General features: G+C 48.7%; 1 protein-coding gene across 2 annotated transcripts in view; it reads right to left on the bottom strand.

Moving 5' to 3' along the window:
* Positions 1 to 17281, bottom strand: part of FBXL20 (F-box and leucine rich repeat protein 20) — a 40185-nt gene that overhangs the window by 19321 nt on the left and 3583 nt on the right. For both annotated transcript variants that reach the window (XM_026864679.1, XM_026864681.1), the window contains exon 2: positions 5344 to 5405. In XM_026864679.1, coding sequence (XP_026720480.1) covers positions 5344 to 5405 — 62 coding nt within the window. The remainder of the gene's footprint in view (positions 1 to 5343; positions 5406 to 17281) is intronic.

The following is a 17281-nucleotide window of genomic DNA, read 5'->3' as shown; positions in this document are numbered from 1 at the left end:
CCCTTCCCCCCCCCCCCCGTGTATTACATATAAATAGCAAACCCTGGAGTTTCAGATTTTTAGGAAAGGACACAAGCAAGGCTGAGATGATGCCATATGATAAAACAATTGCACGATCAAGCTTTCTGGACCAGCAGGTATAGAAATATAAAAAGCACTTTAGAAACACCAACGTTGGTGGAAGAGGAAAGGATGTTACTGATGGAGGATGGACGCAAATTATTTATCAGATGCTTACAGGTATCCTGCAGCTCAACAGCCAAATGTTAAGTCAGGATCTGGCAGAACAAACGGCTCTCCTGGGTTTCTACGCTGCCCAAAGAACTCAGATTCAAGGAGCCTGGTTCAAGAGACATCTCATCATGAGACAAAAGGTCCCGTGACAGGCGGTTAAAAGGGTGGGAAGAGTTACCGTGCACTTTCCTGTAACTCTGCTCCGGGAACCCAGCTCTTGGTTTCAGAAGCGGTTCCCAACTCACTGCTTACAGACAAGTCTTCCCCTCGAATTAAATTGTCATTTATTCATGCATGTATGTGAGCACTGAGGAGTTATTTAGCACGATGCCCATGTCTAACAATACAAGGAAAGCCTGGGGAACGATAGAAGACAGAGAAAATTCCTGCTTTCACCCTTAATTCCCATCATGGGAGAAAAAAAAAAAAAAAAAAAAAAAATCAATAACTACACAAGTTTTCTAAATTTTCATTAAAATTGCTTTCTCCATGGAAATCCCGGGCTATTAATAACCATCCCATCGCTCTGTTAGGGCTATTAGGTCTTGGCCAAATTCTTTTCTGCTTCCTGCTCCTCCCTTCCCAGTCTATCCCCCAGTAAAAGGGATGTGGGATGTCAGCACAGCAGAAGTCCTGTCCCTCTAACCGCCGAGGTTGACGCTGCTGATCTTCCCCAGGAGTTCCCTTGTCTAATTCGGAGACTTTGGCTCCGAAAAGCCGAAGAGCATTTTTCAGTGTTTTCTGAACCGCTCTTGCATTTGTTGAGGAATGCTGAGCAGAATGACTCAGCAGAACGGGACTGTCTGGGCAGCAGTCACCCCTCCGCTGCGCGTTCTGGTCACTGCAGAACTGGCTCCAACTACAACCCCTCGCACGAACTGGAGAGAACAGCAGGAGCACAGTTAAAAGTCTTGCGGGCACAATGACCCGAGCTAAGTTTTCTAACGCAGCCCTGAGGACAGGCTTTTTCTTTCTCTGAGGAGCTGCTGGGGAACATTTAAAAAAAAAAAAAAAACAACAAAAAACCAACCCAACATGACCCAAAAACCCCACAAATAAGCCGCCCGTGTGGCTAAGCAACGACTGAGCAGTTGTCATCTTCCAACAGGAGCGCGGCACGGGCCATAAGGCTGGGTCTCTTTTCAGAAATCTGCACGGCATAAAATAAAACAAAGGTGATTTCTATGTACGCTTGAAATAACACAGATCCTTGCCAATACCCTACGGATGTGACAACAAAGACATACTGGGGCGACGGGTAATTTGGATGCAACTTCGTTACCCGGGCACAGCCCCTCTCAGGAACACGAGAGAGTGGTCACCCCCCTGGAATTGTTCCAAAGCACCGAACCCTTAGGAAACATCTGCTGCTTTTGGTCAGGTTCACTTTACCTGGTGAAAGAAAGCAGAGAAAAGCAGCAGCAGACCGAACAGTACTGACTCGAGTAACGGTTTTCCCAACTCTCCCTTAACAGCTCGAAAGGCACATCGCCGGGATGTTAATTTTCACATCCGACACACGGGATTTCTGTTTTGCTCCCAGCTGGCTGCTGTATACTCTTACATTGGTCTTTTTTACTCTTCAGGGCTGACAGTAAGAAAATAACCCACAGCAACAGCTGCTTGATGATAAAGTTATCACAGGTGAAGGCAGATCGAGGATTCCAAACAGGAATTAAAAAAAAAAATCTGGTGTTGCAGCGGGTTAAACTGTTTCACTTGCAAAGTTAACCCCCTACATTCAGGACTTCGCCTGAGCAGTTCAGCACTGGAGAATTCAACTAAACGCGGTGAGGTTAAAGCATTTTTCGGGTTTCAACCTCTTAATCCGCTCAGGGTTTTCTAGGACTCCTCACTTTCCCACTGCCGCTCTAATTAGATTATGGCCAAGACTAATGAAATCCCTGGATGCTGCGGGCTTTGGGGTGAGCTAGCTTAGACTTTTAGCCTTCTAAAATTATCAACACCAATATATGTCAGCGACCCCCCCCCCTCAAATCAAGTTAAATTTTGCTCCGTACTCATTTTATGCCGACGGGCTGGCCGGGAGGAAAGAAATGACAACTTGGCTGCCAACTCACCGGTGTCCCCCCCCGCCACGCTCTGCTGCTCCCTTGTCCTGAGCAGAACTCAAGCTCCCGATGAATAAATCAACGTGGGGCTTGAAGGTCAGATGGCAAAGCCAGTGCCAGCGACTGGGTGTGCTGGAAATGGGCTAGCGGGCACCATGGAGTAAAAGCCTCTTACGCCAGGAGCGAATTGAAAACCGCTTGACCTGCCCGTGACCCAGTAAGGAAAAGACGAGGTCCCGGCGCCCCCCGCCCCGCCGAGCGTAAGCTCTTGACCAGCCCCACGTCACGCCGAGAGTGAACCTTCTGCAGAAACCAGCAGAGACCACCACTGCCCCAGAAAATCCCGGCTTGCCGCTGGGGTTTGGCTTGCAGGCAGAGAGCAACTGGCAGGCAGCCCCGGGAGCGTGAATGCACCTTTTCAACGGGGCGTCGCTCACGCCAGCCCAGGGAAGGAGGGACACGACACCCCTCTGGGGAAACATCCACGAATTCACCCTTCAGATCCTGCCCGGAGAGGAGCTGGGGGCGAGCAAAGGAAGGAGGGTGGTGAATTTTTCCTTTATTAGCTGTGTAAAGGTATATTCACGTCTGAAGGTGTAAGCTCCTAGAAAGGCGGGCGGCAGGAGACAAAGCTGCGCAGGCAGGGCGGTGTGAGGACAAGGCTCTGTGACCCATGGGCTGAGCTCTCTGCAGGACAGCTCAGCTCAGAGTCCTGCTGGCAGGGAACCGCAGGAGAAACATCCCCGCTACCGGCACGGACACCTTCATAGGAGAGATTTCTGGGGCCAGCCCCCAGAGCGCTTTACACCTCCACCCCATCCTCCCAGACAAAAGCATTGCTGGAGTTGCACATTTCTGTATCTTGGGGTGTGACAAAGGCTGCTGTTCACCCCTTTTATATCCTCCTACTCTTTATTTTGCTCAAGTGCAGCTTTCCACTTTGCAACCACATACATGAGACATCAATGCCATCTGCAGAATGAACAAACCAGAGAACAAGCCTTTACACAGCGGCGCTGCTTCGACACATAAGTCTTTGTCTTGTAGACAGTGACACTCATTTACAGGAGATTCCTGCAGATAAACGCATCCAAGTTTCTCTTTCAAAGGCTGCACTGTCAATCCACGCTGATTAATTTTCGCAGTATGCTAACAGTGAATTCCAACTCTCAAAACCATTACTTATGAACTTTAACCTTCATAAACTCAGTCTCCTGATTTCTCCTAGGTTCCACACAACCCTCAACGCTCGCTCTGTCCTACAGCAGGTCAGGATGATGAGCGATGTCAAGAGACAAAAGACAGAAACATTTCTGCAGGGCAGAAGCGTGTGTATGTCTTGAGAACTCAGCTGCACCGTGGCTTGTAGTGCCAAAATTCCCTGCTTGGTGCAGGACCTTCCCTTCTACTTACCACAAATCCTTCTCCAACTGTCTAGTAATGTCCCTCAACACCAGCTACCTCCGATAGACCAGGATGTGTTTACTGGTCCCACCCAGGATCATTCCACTTTGACTGATCTACCAAAAAGCTCACCCAAAGCTCTAGTCAAGGTCCTGCTCCCTGGGAGCCCAGTGACCACACACCTCCTTCCCCAAAGTCCACGCAAATTAAATTCCACACCCCCCCCCCACTTCTTTCTCTCCCTACCAGATTCCGTCCTTTCCCTGTGCCCCACGAAGGCTTTGCCTCCCATGTCAGTGCTCTTCACAGCCTGTCCCCAGCCCACCTGAGTCTTGTCACCTTACCACAAGGGTGAATCCCGGGATTTTTTTTTTTTTTTTTGCATCTGGAGTAGCAACACCTACTTGCTCCCGTCAGAAAAAGAATCCCCCCCTCTCAGAAAATCCAGAGGGATGTTCTTCTCACTCTTCAAATTCCCCTTTTGCTGCAACACATCCATCCCAACGGTTCAGGGCAGGTGCAGGGTGAAGACAACTGTGCAAAAAACTGTGCAAACTCATCTGGGCTAGGGCATCCGATGGGATCTGTTACTCCATCCTGCTCCTCCCACAGCTTGCTCATCTCTTCCAGGTGATTTTTTACACATCTCTGTACAGCACGGACAATCGTTTGCCTGTGTACTGGGCTCAAAACCCAAATACCCACGTTATTAGCAAGGAGGGCTCTAGAAGCCGTACATCTTCCTTTTGGATGAATAATACTGGAATAAAAGAAACTGAATCAGACTGGAGATACAGAGAACAGAGGAGGCAGTGCAGTCAAAAAAAAAAAAAAAAAGGCAGACTTGTTTTCCATTCATTTTCTCTCACAAGTGAGCTAGAAGCAGGTTCCTGTGTCAGAGCTCCTCTCCCCAGACTTTTTATTGAGTGTTGACAGTACTACCGTTCCTTGCAGCACAAGAATTTTGCCCGTGTTGATAATTCAAGCTGCCACCTGCAATCGCCTTCACCATTTACAGTCTAGCACCTCAGCGTAAAGCACTGATGGACGCAACTTGGCTTCGGGACACCAAACTGTGACGACTGAGGTACAACCAGAGAGGCCACCACGCTGCGCCAGGCAAACTCCCAAAGGACCAGGCGTGTGTGTACAGAAGGGCAGCAGTTATCTACCGAGATCCACAAAGTCTGGTCTGTTCCATCTTTGCCAACAGGACCATCCTGCCAGGTGCTGAACATCTGTGTCTTATCGACGAGGAACAAGACAAAGTCTGCTCGAGCGTAACCGGAGCAGAGGAACCTTTTTTAAAATGGAACCCTTCAGAGAGAGGCAGAATTCCATTCTACACATTAGCCCATACTTACTGTTTATTTTCATTAAGGATTTTAGTCCTATAGTTCTTCCCTCTACAAAACAGGCAACCAGCAAATTAATTTAGCCGTTTGAAAATCCAAACCTAATAATATTTAGCACAAACGGCTGCCGATACAGACCTTTGATCTGCTTCTGTTTGGCTTTGCAAGCGACCCAGTCCAAGCTCACGATTTATGAGCATACCAACAAAATCAGCTACTGGCCGCAAACAACGATACACACCACAGACTCCAAGCTTAGAAACTGAAAGGCGGCTTACCGAAGCAGCAGCTCTTTTGGAAGTTTTTTGTTGATCACGGCTTCATCGTTGTTTGAGAACATCTGTAAACAAAAAAAAAAAAAACCAATTGGAACCATTTAGCCATATATTTTCATTAAGGGAACAAAAGCTACGGGAAGAAGTTGTTGGTTAACGAGGCCATTTCAAGAGAGACATCTGGCCCGATAAATTCTCGAAAGATAAACTTTGCGCTCAAGCTTTCAAACTCCGGGATTGGACCCCAGCTGGATAGAATGTTACATCCAATACAGCTTAAAAACGGTCCAGGAACGCTCTGTGGATTGATAGATTAAATATAAACTGAGATTTTTTTCAATTTCTCTATTAAAGCAAATGCTATTCAGGGTGCCCTCGTCGGCTGGCACTGCCTGTGGAAGGCATCACCTCCAGCATTACTGCGGGCTCCCAGCTGTGTCCCGGCTCCGTGGAGGAGCACCACGGCACAGGCGTTTTCAAACCACGAAGTGTAACTACGCAGCAAAGAACCATATGGCAAAGGGGTTGGAGGGAAGGGCTATGACAGGAGTGATTAAGCAGCCCCAACATCCAACAAATGGAGGTTGATGATGCAGGCAGAGCAGGGCTGGCTTCGGTAACAGAAAAGGCTGCAGACGGCTGGCGAACGGGAGCCTAAAAAAACCCAACCTTACAGTGCCCGTATCGTTCTCGCTGCAAATGGTTTGAGGGCAGACTGCAGGAGCTTGGGGGCAAAGGGTATTTTCTTTAAATGACGAAGCGTGGTTTAAAGGGAATCATGATCTTTGGTGCTGCATCAGGAGACAGATGATTCTGGGAAGACGCTGTGTTCTTCCAAGGCAACGAAGCCAGAGCTGTTTGTTGTAGCCCGTGCAAAAAGCATCAGCACAGTGGCCAACAATTTACGAAATCTGAAATGGACTTTTAGACCAGTTAAAATAATCTCGCTAGCTCTAAGAATGAAACTTCTCTTTCCAAACGAGTCCTAAGAAAAACAGAGAGCAAAGACTCACGTGTTTCTTGAGAAGTACCTACACATATTTAAGACTCGGTATTGTCTTGCCATGGTGAAAAAAAAATAAACAAACAACCTCCACACACTTACGCCTGTGGGAGGAATGATTAGAGTGCTCTGGGAACCAAGACTGCTGAGCAGTGATGCCTCATTCCGTTTAGAAGCCATGCCTCAACATTTCCAAAAGCAAAGCAGGGGAGAATGAGCTTTAATTTCATTAATAAAATTTCTCTTTAACCTCTGGAACAACTGAAGGCTGATCCTCCTGAGCTGCATACCTGGTAAAAACAGCACTCTGAAAAAGCTGATTCTAATCAGCTGGTTAAGTGGTCTGAATCAATTTAGCTGTATGTATGCAAAGCAAATAAACCCAGCATCAGCTGGGTTGCTTAAGTGGCAGAGGATCAGATTAAGAGTTAAAAAAGGAAAGTAAGAACTTAGTGGCTTATGAAGCTGTACGCTAGGTCTCCGAGAGACAACAGCTCCTCCAAGCAGCAAATATTCGGTACCTGAGCAGCAATCCAACCCCATCACCTGCCACAGAAACCATCACAGCTTAACGTGAAGAGCGAACGGGCTGCCGCCAAGCAGCTTTTGAACACGCTCCAGGCAGCGACAGCGAAGCGACAACAGAATAATGCCACCACTGCAAGGGAACACAAAACCCCAGTGCTTATAGAGGCAGTCAAACTTGGAAAAAAAAAAAAAAAAAAAAAAAAAAAAAAGCTGGGCTTCTAAACCACAGTTTGCTTTTTAATTATCTCGAGATACCGAAGCATGATGCTGAAGTGGGACACGAACTCTCCAGCATTCTCTCCCAAAATGTCACACAGCAGAGAAGTGTTGTTTTTCCCCCCACAGACGCTTTTATCACTTCCCACCAGAAGATATCACAAGTTAGCAAGTCCTAAATGGTCCACTAGACAGGCAACTACTCAGCCCATTTTGCAGATAATTAAAATGGAAGTTTTGCCATCTCCCCAGCTAACACAAATTCTGCGAAGCCTGTTCCCTCGGAGCCTAGGGCAGCAGAGCATCTCCTCGAGCCCAGGACCACGCTCAGGCTCGGTCACGACCGTGACCTGGGGCCTGGCAGGGAGCTGCGGGGTGTCCCCGCGGGCAGGACCCCACGCCCCCCTGCCTTCTGGGACTGCATCGTCTAATTAGACAGCTTCGCTGACAAGCTGGGAAATTAAGGAAATTCTGGAGAAAGCTCTAATGAAGGAGAAACGCAGAGGAATTATTCATGGGAAAATGAGACTCTTGATTTTTTTCTTCCCCCAGCTCGAAGAACAATAGTGAACGGGCAGCCCTACCCTCTCTGCCAACTGTTGTCCAGGCCGGAATCTTACATCCGAACCAGCACCCTCCACCCCCCTCACAGAAAAGGGTGAGAGAAATTAAAGGAGCAAATCAGATAGCAGCAGGAGACTTCCGAAAAGGAACCAGACCCGAAGAGAACAGGCAAGGGGCAGGAAGTATTAAAATAGAGATTCCAGGAGCAGCCAGCCAGCCTTCCCCGTCTCATCCGTACTGGCAGCAAGGCTCTGTCCCAGTTCAAATCTTACCGTGAGACCGCAGGCGACAGCCACTGCCTGCTGTTCACCAGGAATTACAGCGAGGACAAAGAGCTTTGTGCACAGCACAGGTAACTTCTTGACTTCTGCCCGTTACGCTGCGCAGCAGAAAAAGCTCATCTCGATTCCGGTGCAAATCAAAGCCTTAAACGGTTTTTCTGTAGAAGTTACCCTTCGAGCAGTACTATACTAAGGGGACGTTTGCGTTTTGTCTTACTAAAAAAGTCCTTGGACTTCCATGTGACAGGGCTGGGGCAGGATGTGCTCGGTGGGAGGACCTCGGCTCTGGAATTGTCCCTCCACTGGAAGGCTGGGAAGCGCCGGGGTACATCGCCAGACCTATTTTCTCAAGTCTTCCTCCGAAACTGGGTGCTCAGATGACAAAGGCTGGGCGAAACAGGGCTGGGATTGGGACATATTGCTAAGTCACGGCAGCACGTATAGCTAGTTAAACATACCAATGGACACTCTGACTTTCTGGCAAGTCCATGCAGGAATAAAACTAGTCTGAAAAAAATGTCAGAGGCTATTTTAGACTTCCAGGCTTTTGAAATTTCCTCTGGGGATATATAAAAAGTGAACTGAGTTTGCTTTTCTTAACGTCTCTCTTAACATCCTTTGCTACCAGGTGCTATTCAGTAGAATAAGTTATTCTTGACGGGATACAGAAAAACCTATCTTTCCTACATCTAAATTTTGCAGTCTGTGTAAAATCCAGAGTATCCCACAAAGCGTCTCGTTTACTGCTGCGTGAAGCCGCATCCCTTACACACAAGGGATGGAAGAGGATGAAACTCCTCTTGCTCTTCCACCCATCGAGACGAAGGCAGACCAGGAGCGCACTACTCGCTTTTGAAACAGCCTCTCCAAGCTAGAACGGACGGGATAAATCGAGAACAAACACCATGGAAGGAGATACTAGACCGCAAAACCTGAATTAAATTAGTATAGGTTGCTGCAAGGTGAAGGAAAACACGTCCTGCCAAACCACCAGAGCTGGACAAGGTCTATTATAGAGAGTGCTGCATTTCCTAGTCATTTTTTTATAAATCTCTTACCGGTCTTCAGAGCAGCATCTAGAGGTAGTGGAAGTGATGGCTTTGCTGCCCGGGCAGCTGGAGCTGCGCAGCGCCAGAGCACGCGCGGGATTCGGTCGCTGCGCAGTTGGGAGGATTTAATTTTCCTGCAAACGTTGTACTGCCCGGCTCTCCTACCAAAGCTAGAAAGCGGGCAGAGCCTGCTGAGTTCTCCAGGGCACGCGTCTGCTGGCAGTTTGATGCTTCACACAGAAAGATGTTTTACAACCCCGGAGAGATTTTGCCCAAACGCACTTCAGCAGCACCGCGGCGGAAATACTGCCCCTGTCCCAAGAGGGGTGAGGAAACAGGATCCACCTAACCGCGAGTCCCACGGCCAGCGCCAACCGCGCGAGAAAGGACAAAACAGGGGGACTCGATCCGCCAACCACTCCTCGATCGCACAAACCAATTAAAACGTTAACACGGCGTTTACATTTACAATTCGATAAAGGGAGAATTGTCACCGTTTGGCTCCCAGTTTCGAACAGTCCGGCGCGTTCAGCATTTGACGGGCGCAGGCAGAGGGGCTTGTTTTGCCAAGAGTAGGTGGCCAGAGGAGCTAGCAGCGAGGACAAGGATCATCCAACCCTCAGTCACCCACAGGGACTCATCAGTTATCCCCTGAGTTCAAGGACTCTTCCCCAGTAACGACACCTGGAGATTATAACCCCGAAGACAGAAACCTGGTACCTCCCAGGACGTATTTATGGGCACGGCTGTGCTTCTCTCCAGTGCACCGTCACCCAGAAGCATTTAAATCGAGCAAGTTTATGAAAACAAATGGACAAAAGCAATCAAAAGATACAGTTCTTGCAGCCTTACACCGAAGTCACTTAGCACAACACGTCCATTTGCTTTAATAATTCTTCCCTCGCCTTTCAGAATATTAAAAGTTTTGCCAAGTAGCTCAGTTCACGCGGTTGCAGGGTCCTGCGGCGCTCCGAGTGCTCCGTGCGGGGCTAATAAACAGATTTATCGTCTGCGAGGCGCTAAGTGGGGAAGGCAGAGTGGCTATTCAGGCATCGGTCGTGTCAGCCTTTCATTAGAGGGCAGAGCCATCCGAACTGGGTCATGTGTGTGCCATCCACGCGGGAGCGAGGCGACAGCCCCGCGCAGCTGAGCGCGGCACCGTGTAATTACGGGTGTCCCTGCTCCAGCCCCCCCCCCCGCCACGTCCTGCCCTCATCACGCACGCAAAGAGGGGATGTCAACAACAGCTGATGCAAGCTCTGCAAGTGAAGCAACTCTTCGCAGGCGTGCATTATGTGAGTTCAAATATAAAGCAGAGCGTTGTGTCATCGTTTCAGCCCTTCATTCAGCCCCTGAGCAAGTCTGGCGTTGTCGTGGACAAGCAATACGAGCATGGAGACTCGTCTTGGTTCCCTCCTTCAGGCCTGGTGCCACGCTACCCCTCCTGCCCCGAGCAAAGGGATAGGGGCAATATTTAGCATGTAAAGGAGGTGTCCCGGACCGGTTCAGCGACAGGCTGCGCAACTGCTCCCGATCACACGGCACCAACGCGTGGCACCGGCAAGCGCCAATGCAGAAGGAGGTACAGCCAACACCTGCAGCTCCCCTCAGGAAATCCACCTCAACGGACAGCTCGCTGGATTTTAGAGCTTTGCATCTGAGTAAAAGCTGCTGTCTTAATATGGAGGGCTCGAGATCAGGCTGATAGACTTATTCCCCAGCAGCAAGTAAAAGCTCTTCCAGTGAGCAGAGGGTTTATTCAACGGCGCCTGCAAAATTTAATCTTCGCTTCCAGAACGGTTACCCCCAGTCCCACAGAACGTCTCCAAACACACCCTGGCACGTTGCCTTTCCCTGCTCGCAGAGAGCCGGAAAAACTCCACCAAGCTGCTGGGGACCCCGGCTCCGAGCAGGCTCCGGGCTGGGCTGGCAGAGGGAGGGGGTGATGCTTTCCTGTAAATGTCACATCTGGCAGTGGTTTTGATTTTATTGTTGGGGAAGGGCTGGAGGGGTGTTCCTACAGGGAACAAAAGTTTTGTTTTTCACTTTTTTGCGTTTGGAAAAAAACCCCACACTTGAGAAGTTTCTAAATGAGTTATTTCAACATTGACAGTTTACTGGAAGTAATTAGGAATATTAACATACAGAATACAAAGCACATTTATTTTATGTTACCCTAAATGCTCAAAACAACCCTCCGTAAGCAATTCTTAAGTTACTGGCTGCATTTTTAAGAGAACAGTTTACTCATCTGACATACCAAAAGACTTTCCACTCGAACAGCAGCAGGGACTTTTTGCAATAAAGCGCTGGTTAGACATAAAGACACGCCAGAGCGCCTTGCCTATACGACAGCAGACGCTGAAAAACGTCATCAATTTTCCCCAACGTTTTGTTCCACAGAACTTTGCCCGCTGAAGAGACAAGGAACAGGGAAAAAAAAAGGACAGAGTTGATGTGCAGCGTAACACGGGTGGTCTACAATCACGGCGCATCTCTGAGATACACAAACACTCACACGCTCCAAGATGCTGGAACTTCAGAACCTGAACCGACCAATGGGTGCTACGTCCCAGCGCCACCAAAATCCCGCGTCGGGAATTTACTGGCCTAAAGTTTCAAGGTTGATCACAAGGAGCCATTTGCTTTCGATGTGACTGTTTGCAGAGGTTGTTTCTGCGTTAAAATGTGTTTTGTTATGGGCACCGAGGAGGAACGGAGCAGCAGCACCTCCCCGAGCTCTTTTCCCCAGACACAAACGGGGCCGTGCAAAGAGACTTCGAGGTCTGTATCGTCCCGGAAAAGGCTGAAGAACTTGAGTAGTACGTTCAGCCGGACAAGAAACCCACCACCGTCAACACTCACAGGACATCAAGTAATTGTCCGTGTTTGTGCTTGATGCAAGCTCACCACCAGCGAGCCAGCAGCGTCCTACAGCTGCTGCATCCATCAGCTGGGGTGGAAGTATTTACCGCACCGCTGACAAACACAGCTGGTTTTCAACTGAGCCTGCATCTGGCTTCAGCACGGGAAGGGGGATGGTTGGTCTTAAAAATATTTAAAAAAAAAAAAAAATCACACGGGGCTTAACTTTAAAAGCATCAGTGCCAAAGCCAACAACGAGCGCGGAGCGTTAGCCTGGATGCGGACTTTGAACTCAAACACTTTTCTGAAGCAGAAAATTCAAAGCTCAGTGGAGAAGAAGGGATGAAGCTTATTTGGAGTTTTACAGAATCCACAGCGACAAGGCAGCAACGGCGCTCGAATCGGTCGTTACACCGAGACCCGCAGCTACCCACTTAATGTTCACTCCAGTAAAGGGGTCTGGCACACCCAGCCCCTCGGGAACACAGACTGAAAAGGTGAAACGGCCCAAGAAGCGTGAAGAAAACGGCCGAGGACACGGTCAGGCTGACGCTAAGGGAGGGAAAGAAAAAAGATGGACATCCACTTCCAGGAGAAAAACCAACCAACCGAGACACATTCCTACAGGCGGGCAGCAGGAAACGAAACCTGAGCGTTTCTGGAAGTACAAACGCAACCACTGAAGTGTTTCGTGTCTCAGTACACCTCGTGCAAAATAAGCAATACAGAATTTAAAAGCATACCCTCTCAACAATCTGTGAAATGTTGGTAAATACTGTAATTTTTCCATTCCGCGACTTGTTTACTTGCGTAACAGACATGGTGTAGGACAAACTTCTTCGAGCAGCCTTCCAAACACCAAAGGAAAAGGTAACCACGTGCTACGGACGGTATTTTAGCTGTTGTTTAGACCCAGAGCTCACTATCCTTGGTCCACAAGCAAATGCTGGCCAGACCCTCCATAACTGCTTATAACCACAGGAAATTAAAGCAATTAAACCCAAGACAGAAACCAGACTGCAATTATTAGACAGTAAATAATGCGTTCTGGAAACTGTTTTTAAGCTAGGAATGGTGAGGAACCAACAGTCAGAAATGAAGGATTACATACGTCGCTGGCATATTTTGTCAGTTTACATCCCCACCCAGTCTGTATCATCAAGGCGCTTTTTGAGATTAACCTTCAGAGCTCCAGAAGAGTCTTTTGCTGTTCTGAAACGAAACGAAACATCTGCGCAAATTCACTCCGAGGGTTTAAATCCCGGCGAGTCAAGAGATGCCCTGCGAGGTGTTCTTCAGCTCTACAGCTGCTGGCTCACATCCAAAAAGAAAAAAAAAAAAATTTTTAAAAAATCGAGTATTACTGGTAGTATTTATATCACTTATCTGCTGTGGCCCATATGGAGGAGATGAACGAGCCCGGTACAGAGTCACTGAAACAAGACAAGACACATGCCAAACCGAGCACATAGCACACAACTCCAGGCCAGTCAGAAAAGCTGAGTGTAAAACACAAACCAAGAAAAACGTGGAATTTGTTCTGTTATTTCCCTCGGAAAGGCTCAGTGAAGCTTTGAAGCGGCTTCTTGCAAACGCTGTCAATATGATATATATGCTAACACCTTGCCTCTAGTTCTGTTCCTTTTGGAAAAAAAAAAAATTCTACTACTGTTACAGGGCTCAAATAACAGAAACGTAACGGACGTGCGCTAAGGGTCGGCTCAGAAGTGCTCCCTCCCCAGCGCCAGAGCCGCGAGGAGCAGGAGTTTAAGGAGACTGAGCCGCCTTACTGGAGGCAAAGAAAAAAATGACACTGCAGAGATAAGTCAGGCAGAAGTGACAGCGAGATCCGAGGCTCTTTGGAGGACATGATACAAAGCACGAAGTTGTTTACATCCACAAGCAGTTCAGATCGGGTGAATTTTCCTTCTGGGGTTTAGCCACACAGGCACTTTTTTTTTTTTAAAAAAAAAAAAACAACACAACTCATCCAGCTTAATCTGTGTTAAGTCTCCAAGGAAAATGGCTGTCTGTTGAACACGGCTGCTGCCGTGACAAGCTCCACCGTCAGCACCCGGGATGCTCCGGCCTCCTCCCGCAGCATCTGTGTCGGCAGGAGCCGGGAAGGTGAAGCTGCCGGCCGCCGCGCCCAGGGCTCCGCTCAAACTGCGCTGTCACCAAGCCGTACAAAACCAGCACGAGACAGAGCCTGGCTGAAAAGGCTTGTTCTAGGCTTAATATTCCTAAAAAACAGCTCAACAGGCAAATTACTCAACCCAGTCACATCGCTTCTTCCTCATCTGCTTGTCGCTGCTTTGGAAAAGCTGAAATTTCTGCTGGCGATAAACAGCTGGGGTATGGATGAGGCACCTTCCCGTGCAGCCTGACTATTCAGTAACAAAGTTAAATAAATAGCTTTTTTTTTTTTTTTTTTTTTTTTAATTTGAATCAGCAATGCTAAAAGCACGAGGCCGAACAAAAGATTAGCAAAGCCCTATAGAAATCAAGCCCACGATGAAGAACCGCCGGCTGCTCCCTCCTCTGACGCAGCGGCGTCACGCACCGAGGGGAAATCCAGCGGGTGACTTACGTGCAAATACACAAGGTCGAGGTGTCGAGGCTTTACTTTTTGAGGGCGAAGTCGGATGTGCAGGTGAGAGACTGGATGACCGCTTCTGACTTCAGAAACACCATTTCAACCGCGAGCACCGCATGTGCTACATCCTATTTTTTTAAAAAAAACCCCTAAAAACCGCTGTCGGACACCAAGGGGGCACGTTCATATGCTTTTTGTTCCATCTGGTTTGTCCTTCTATCCCAGTCTTGGCTCTGAGTTTTCCACAAAGAAAGCATCACACAGCTACACCTAAAAGCTGGCTGGGTTCATTTTTAAATCGCAATTTAAAAGGACCCCCCCCCAAGCACCCGCCGTTCTCAGGGTTTCAGCTGCCCGACCTCCCCGGCTGACCGAGCCCAGCAGCTCCCGCTGGACCCCCCTGGCAGGACCCGAAGCAGCCTGGTGCCAGACTGGGGAGGCAGAAGCTCGCAGTTAAACCGGCTTTGTCTTTACCAGAAGTTGTATCTGGTGCTGAATGAAAAACACTCTCCAAAAAACCGTCAGCGATAGCCGCACGTCCGAGAACCGCGGAGGTCAAAGCGAGTTGGCATTCTACGTTAAATAGACGGGGCAAGCAGTGAGAGGCAAAAAATACCACATATGCTGTCATCAAAGCTGGTTTTGGGCGTCTACTTTTTTTAGCTCCATTAAAAACCTCAGCACATCCTACGAGTGGTCATCTGGCTATTTTATGACCTATTACAGATATCTGATTTGAAATGAGGCTACTTTCTCACACGTACCCTTCAAAGTTTTAAATATACACCGTTGCCCATAAAAAAAACCATCCAAGACCAACAAAGAAGTAGAATATAAATAAGACAGAGACTTCCTGACTTGAGGGACACAGCCTATGGCCACGGACTATGCTATGAAACACCCACTACCACTATTTATTTTTTTTCTTTTCAGAGCTCATTTTAGCAGGGTAGCAGTTTACTACAAATACCCTTTGAATGGATTTAAAAAAGAACCAAAACAAACCCAACCCCAAACCAGAGACATGCTTCAATATTTTTAGGCCAAAACTGAGACTCCTCTAGCTCTCCAAGTACGTACCAAAGCCCATCACGACTCAAATAAGCTTCGATAAACTAATTTCTTACAGTTCTGCCCCTCTCCAGAGCCTACAGTTCTACATTACCGCTTTTTCTCACTGCTGGGCTTGTGTTCAGCTGTTATCCAAGAGATGATGGCGGTATTATTGGCATATACACTTGGAAATAAAAGTCAAATGATGGCATCTCACAAACCTGCGCTGAGGTGTGACGGGCACCGGGTGAGTTCACCACACGTAAAAGGAGGGTTGATCTGAAAGCAAAACCAGGCACACACAGACCTGGCTCCCCCCCCCGGGCAGTATCTGTGAGGTTAAACCATTCCTGGGGCTGCCCTCCATAACGGCACGAGTCCCAGGAAATCACAGCAAGGGAATCCAGCTGTGAAAACAGCAATTACCTGACCTATCCCCAATTAATGATGGTATCGAAAATCAAATGAGACGTACCCGTGCGTGCCGGGTCCCGAACCCCCTTTCCTGGCACCCAAGCGGCGCTGCAAGACGGACAGAGCCCAAGCAGGGGGCACCTCTCCTTGGGGGCACACGGGGTCCCCAGGCTACCACCCGCAGCGGCTGCTCCGACCAGCAGCTCCAAGCGAGACCCACACCCCCACACCCCCCGGGAACCCCTGTTTTGGTGCCGCTCACCTCAGTAACCCGCAAGAAAAGCCCCCGCCAGCCCAAACCTCGGGCACAGCCCCTGCTCTCCACCCAGCTCAGGGTGCCCTTACCAGGTGCTGCCCCAGCACTGCACCGCCCGTCAGCCAGGGACGGGGGAGGAAATACAGGTTTTATGGCATTTCTGCTTATATTTCCTGCTGAAATTACTGTTTGCCAGGGTCAACATTTCCACTGTTGCCCAACTTGCAAGCACAACCCCTTGCAGAAGCAGAAGGAAGAAGAGACTCCCATTTGGGGGGAAAAAAAAATAAAAAAAATTTGCAACACAAGCTTGGTCTCTCAGGTGACAGGGGCTAAGGTCAAAGCACACACATAATCCACCGCTTGTAAAGCTGTTGCTCTACCTCCTTATGGCAGGGATGTGCCTCTGGCTGCCCGGTACAAAGACTACAAGGTGAAAGAGCTGCGAGACCGAAACCTCCCCCTGAGCCAACGTAACAAAAAGATGCAAACGAAACGCAATCAGAATTGGTTTCTGAAATAACATTTTCTTTATCGGTCAGGTTTAGAATTAACTCCTTCCCCCACATTACGCCGCCTTTGGCTTTTGGCAGCTCGTCCGTACGGCACCTGAATGGCAAAATACAGCACGTAGATTGCAAAGGAGAAATTCAGATCAACTTAAGATTTCCCCCGCTGCCCTGTCCTCCAGCAAAAAGCCACCTTCCTCTTTAATCCTTCCCCATCCCCCTGTAGTCCGGGTAAGTTATCTTCAGCACAACCCATCTGACTTCTGCTTCCAAATCTCGCTGGATTCCTCTTTCCTCTACTAGAGAGCAGAGCGCGGCCGCAGGACCAGCACAGCGAGGGTGTGAAACAAAGCTATAGTTTACATCTCTTATTATCTTCATGTATAGACAACCGCTCCGTACCCAACAAAGTAACGTTTTATTATTCATCTGCCAAAAAAAAGAAGCGCTGGCTTAAAAAGTATTACATGTGAAGTGTGGCATAACACCAAAATAAAAAATAAATGGGGGTGAGGGGGAGTGAACAGGAGTACGGCAAAGCCGGAGCACGGCAAAGCCGGAGCACGGCAAAGCCGGAGCACGGCAAAGCCGGAGCACGGCAAAGCCG

Source organism: Athene cunicularia (assembly GCF_003259725.1).
Source record: "Athene cunicularia isolate RWA chromosome 27 unlocalized genomic scaffold, athCun1 chr27_part1, whole genome shotgun sequence".
Lineage (NCBI taxonomy): Eukaryota > Metazoa > Chordata > Aves > Strigiformes > Strigidae > Athene > Athene cunicularia.
This window is presented reverse-complemented; position numbering and strand designations above follow the sequence as displayed.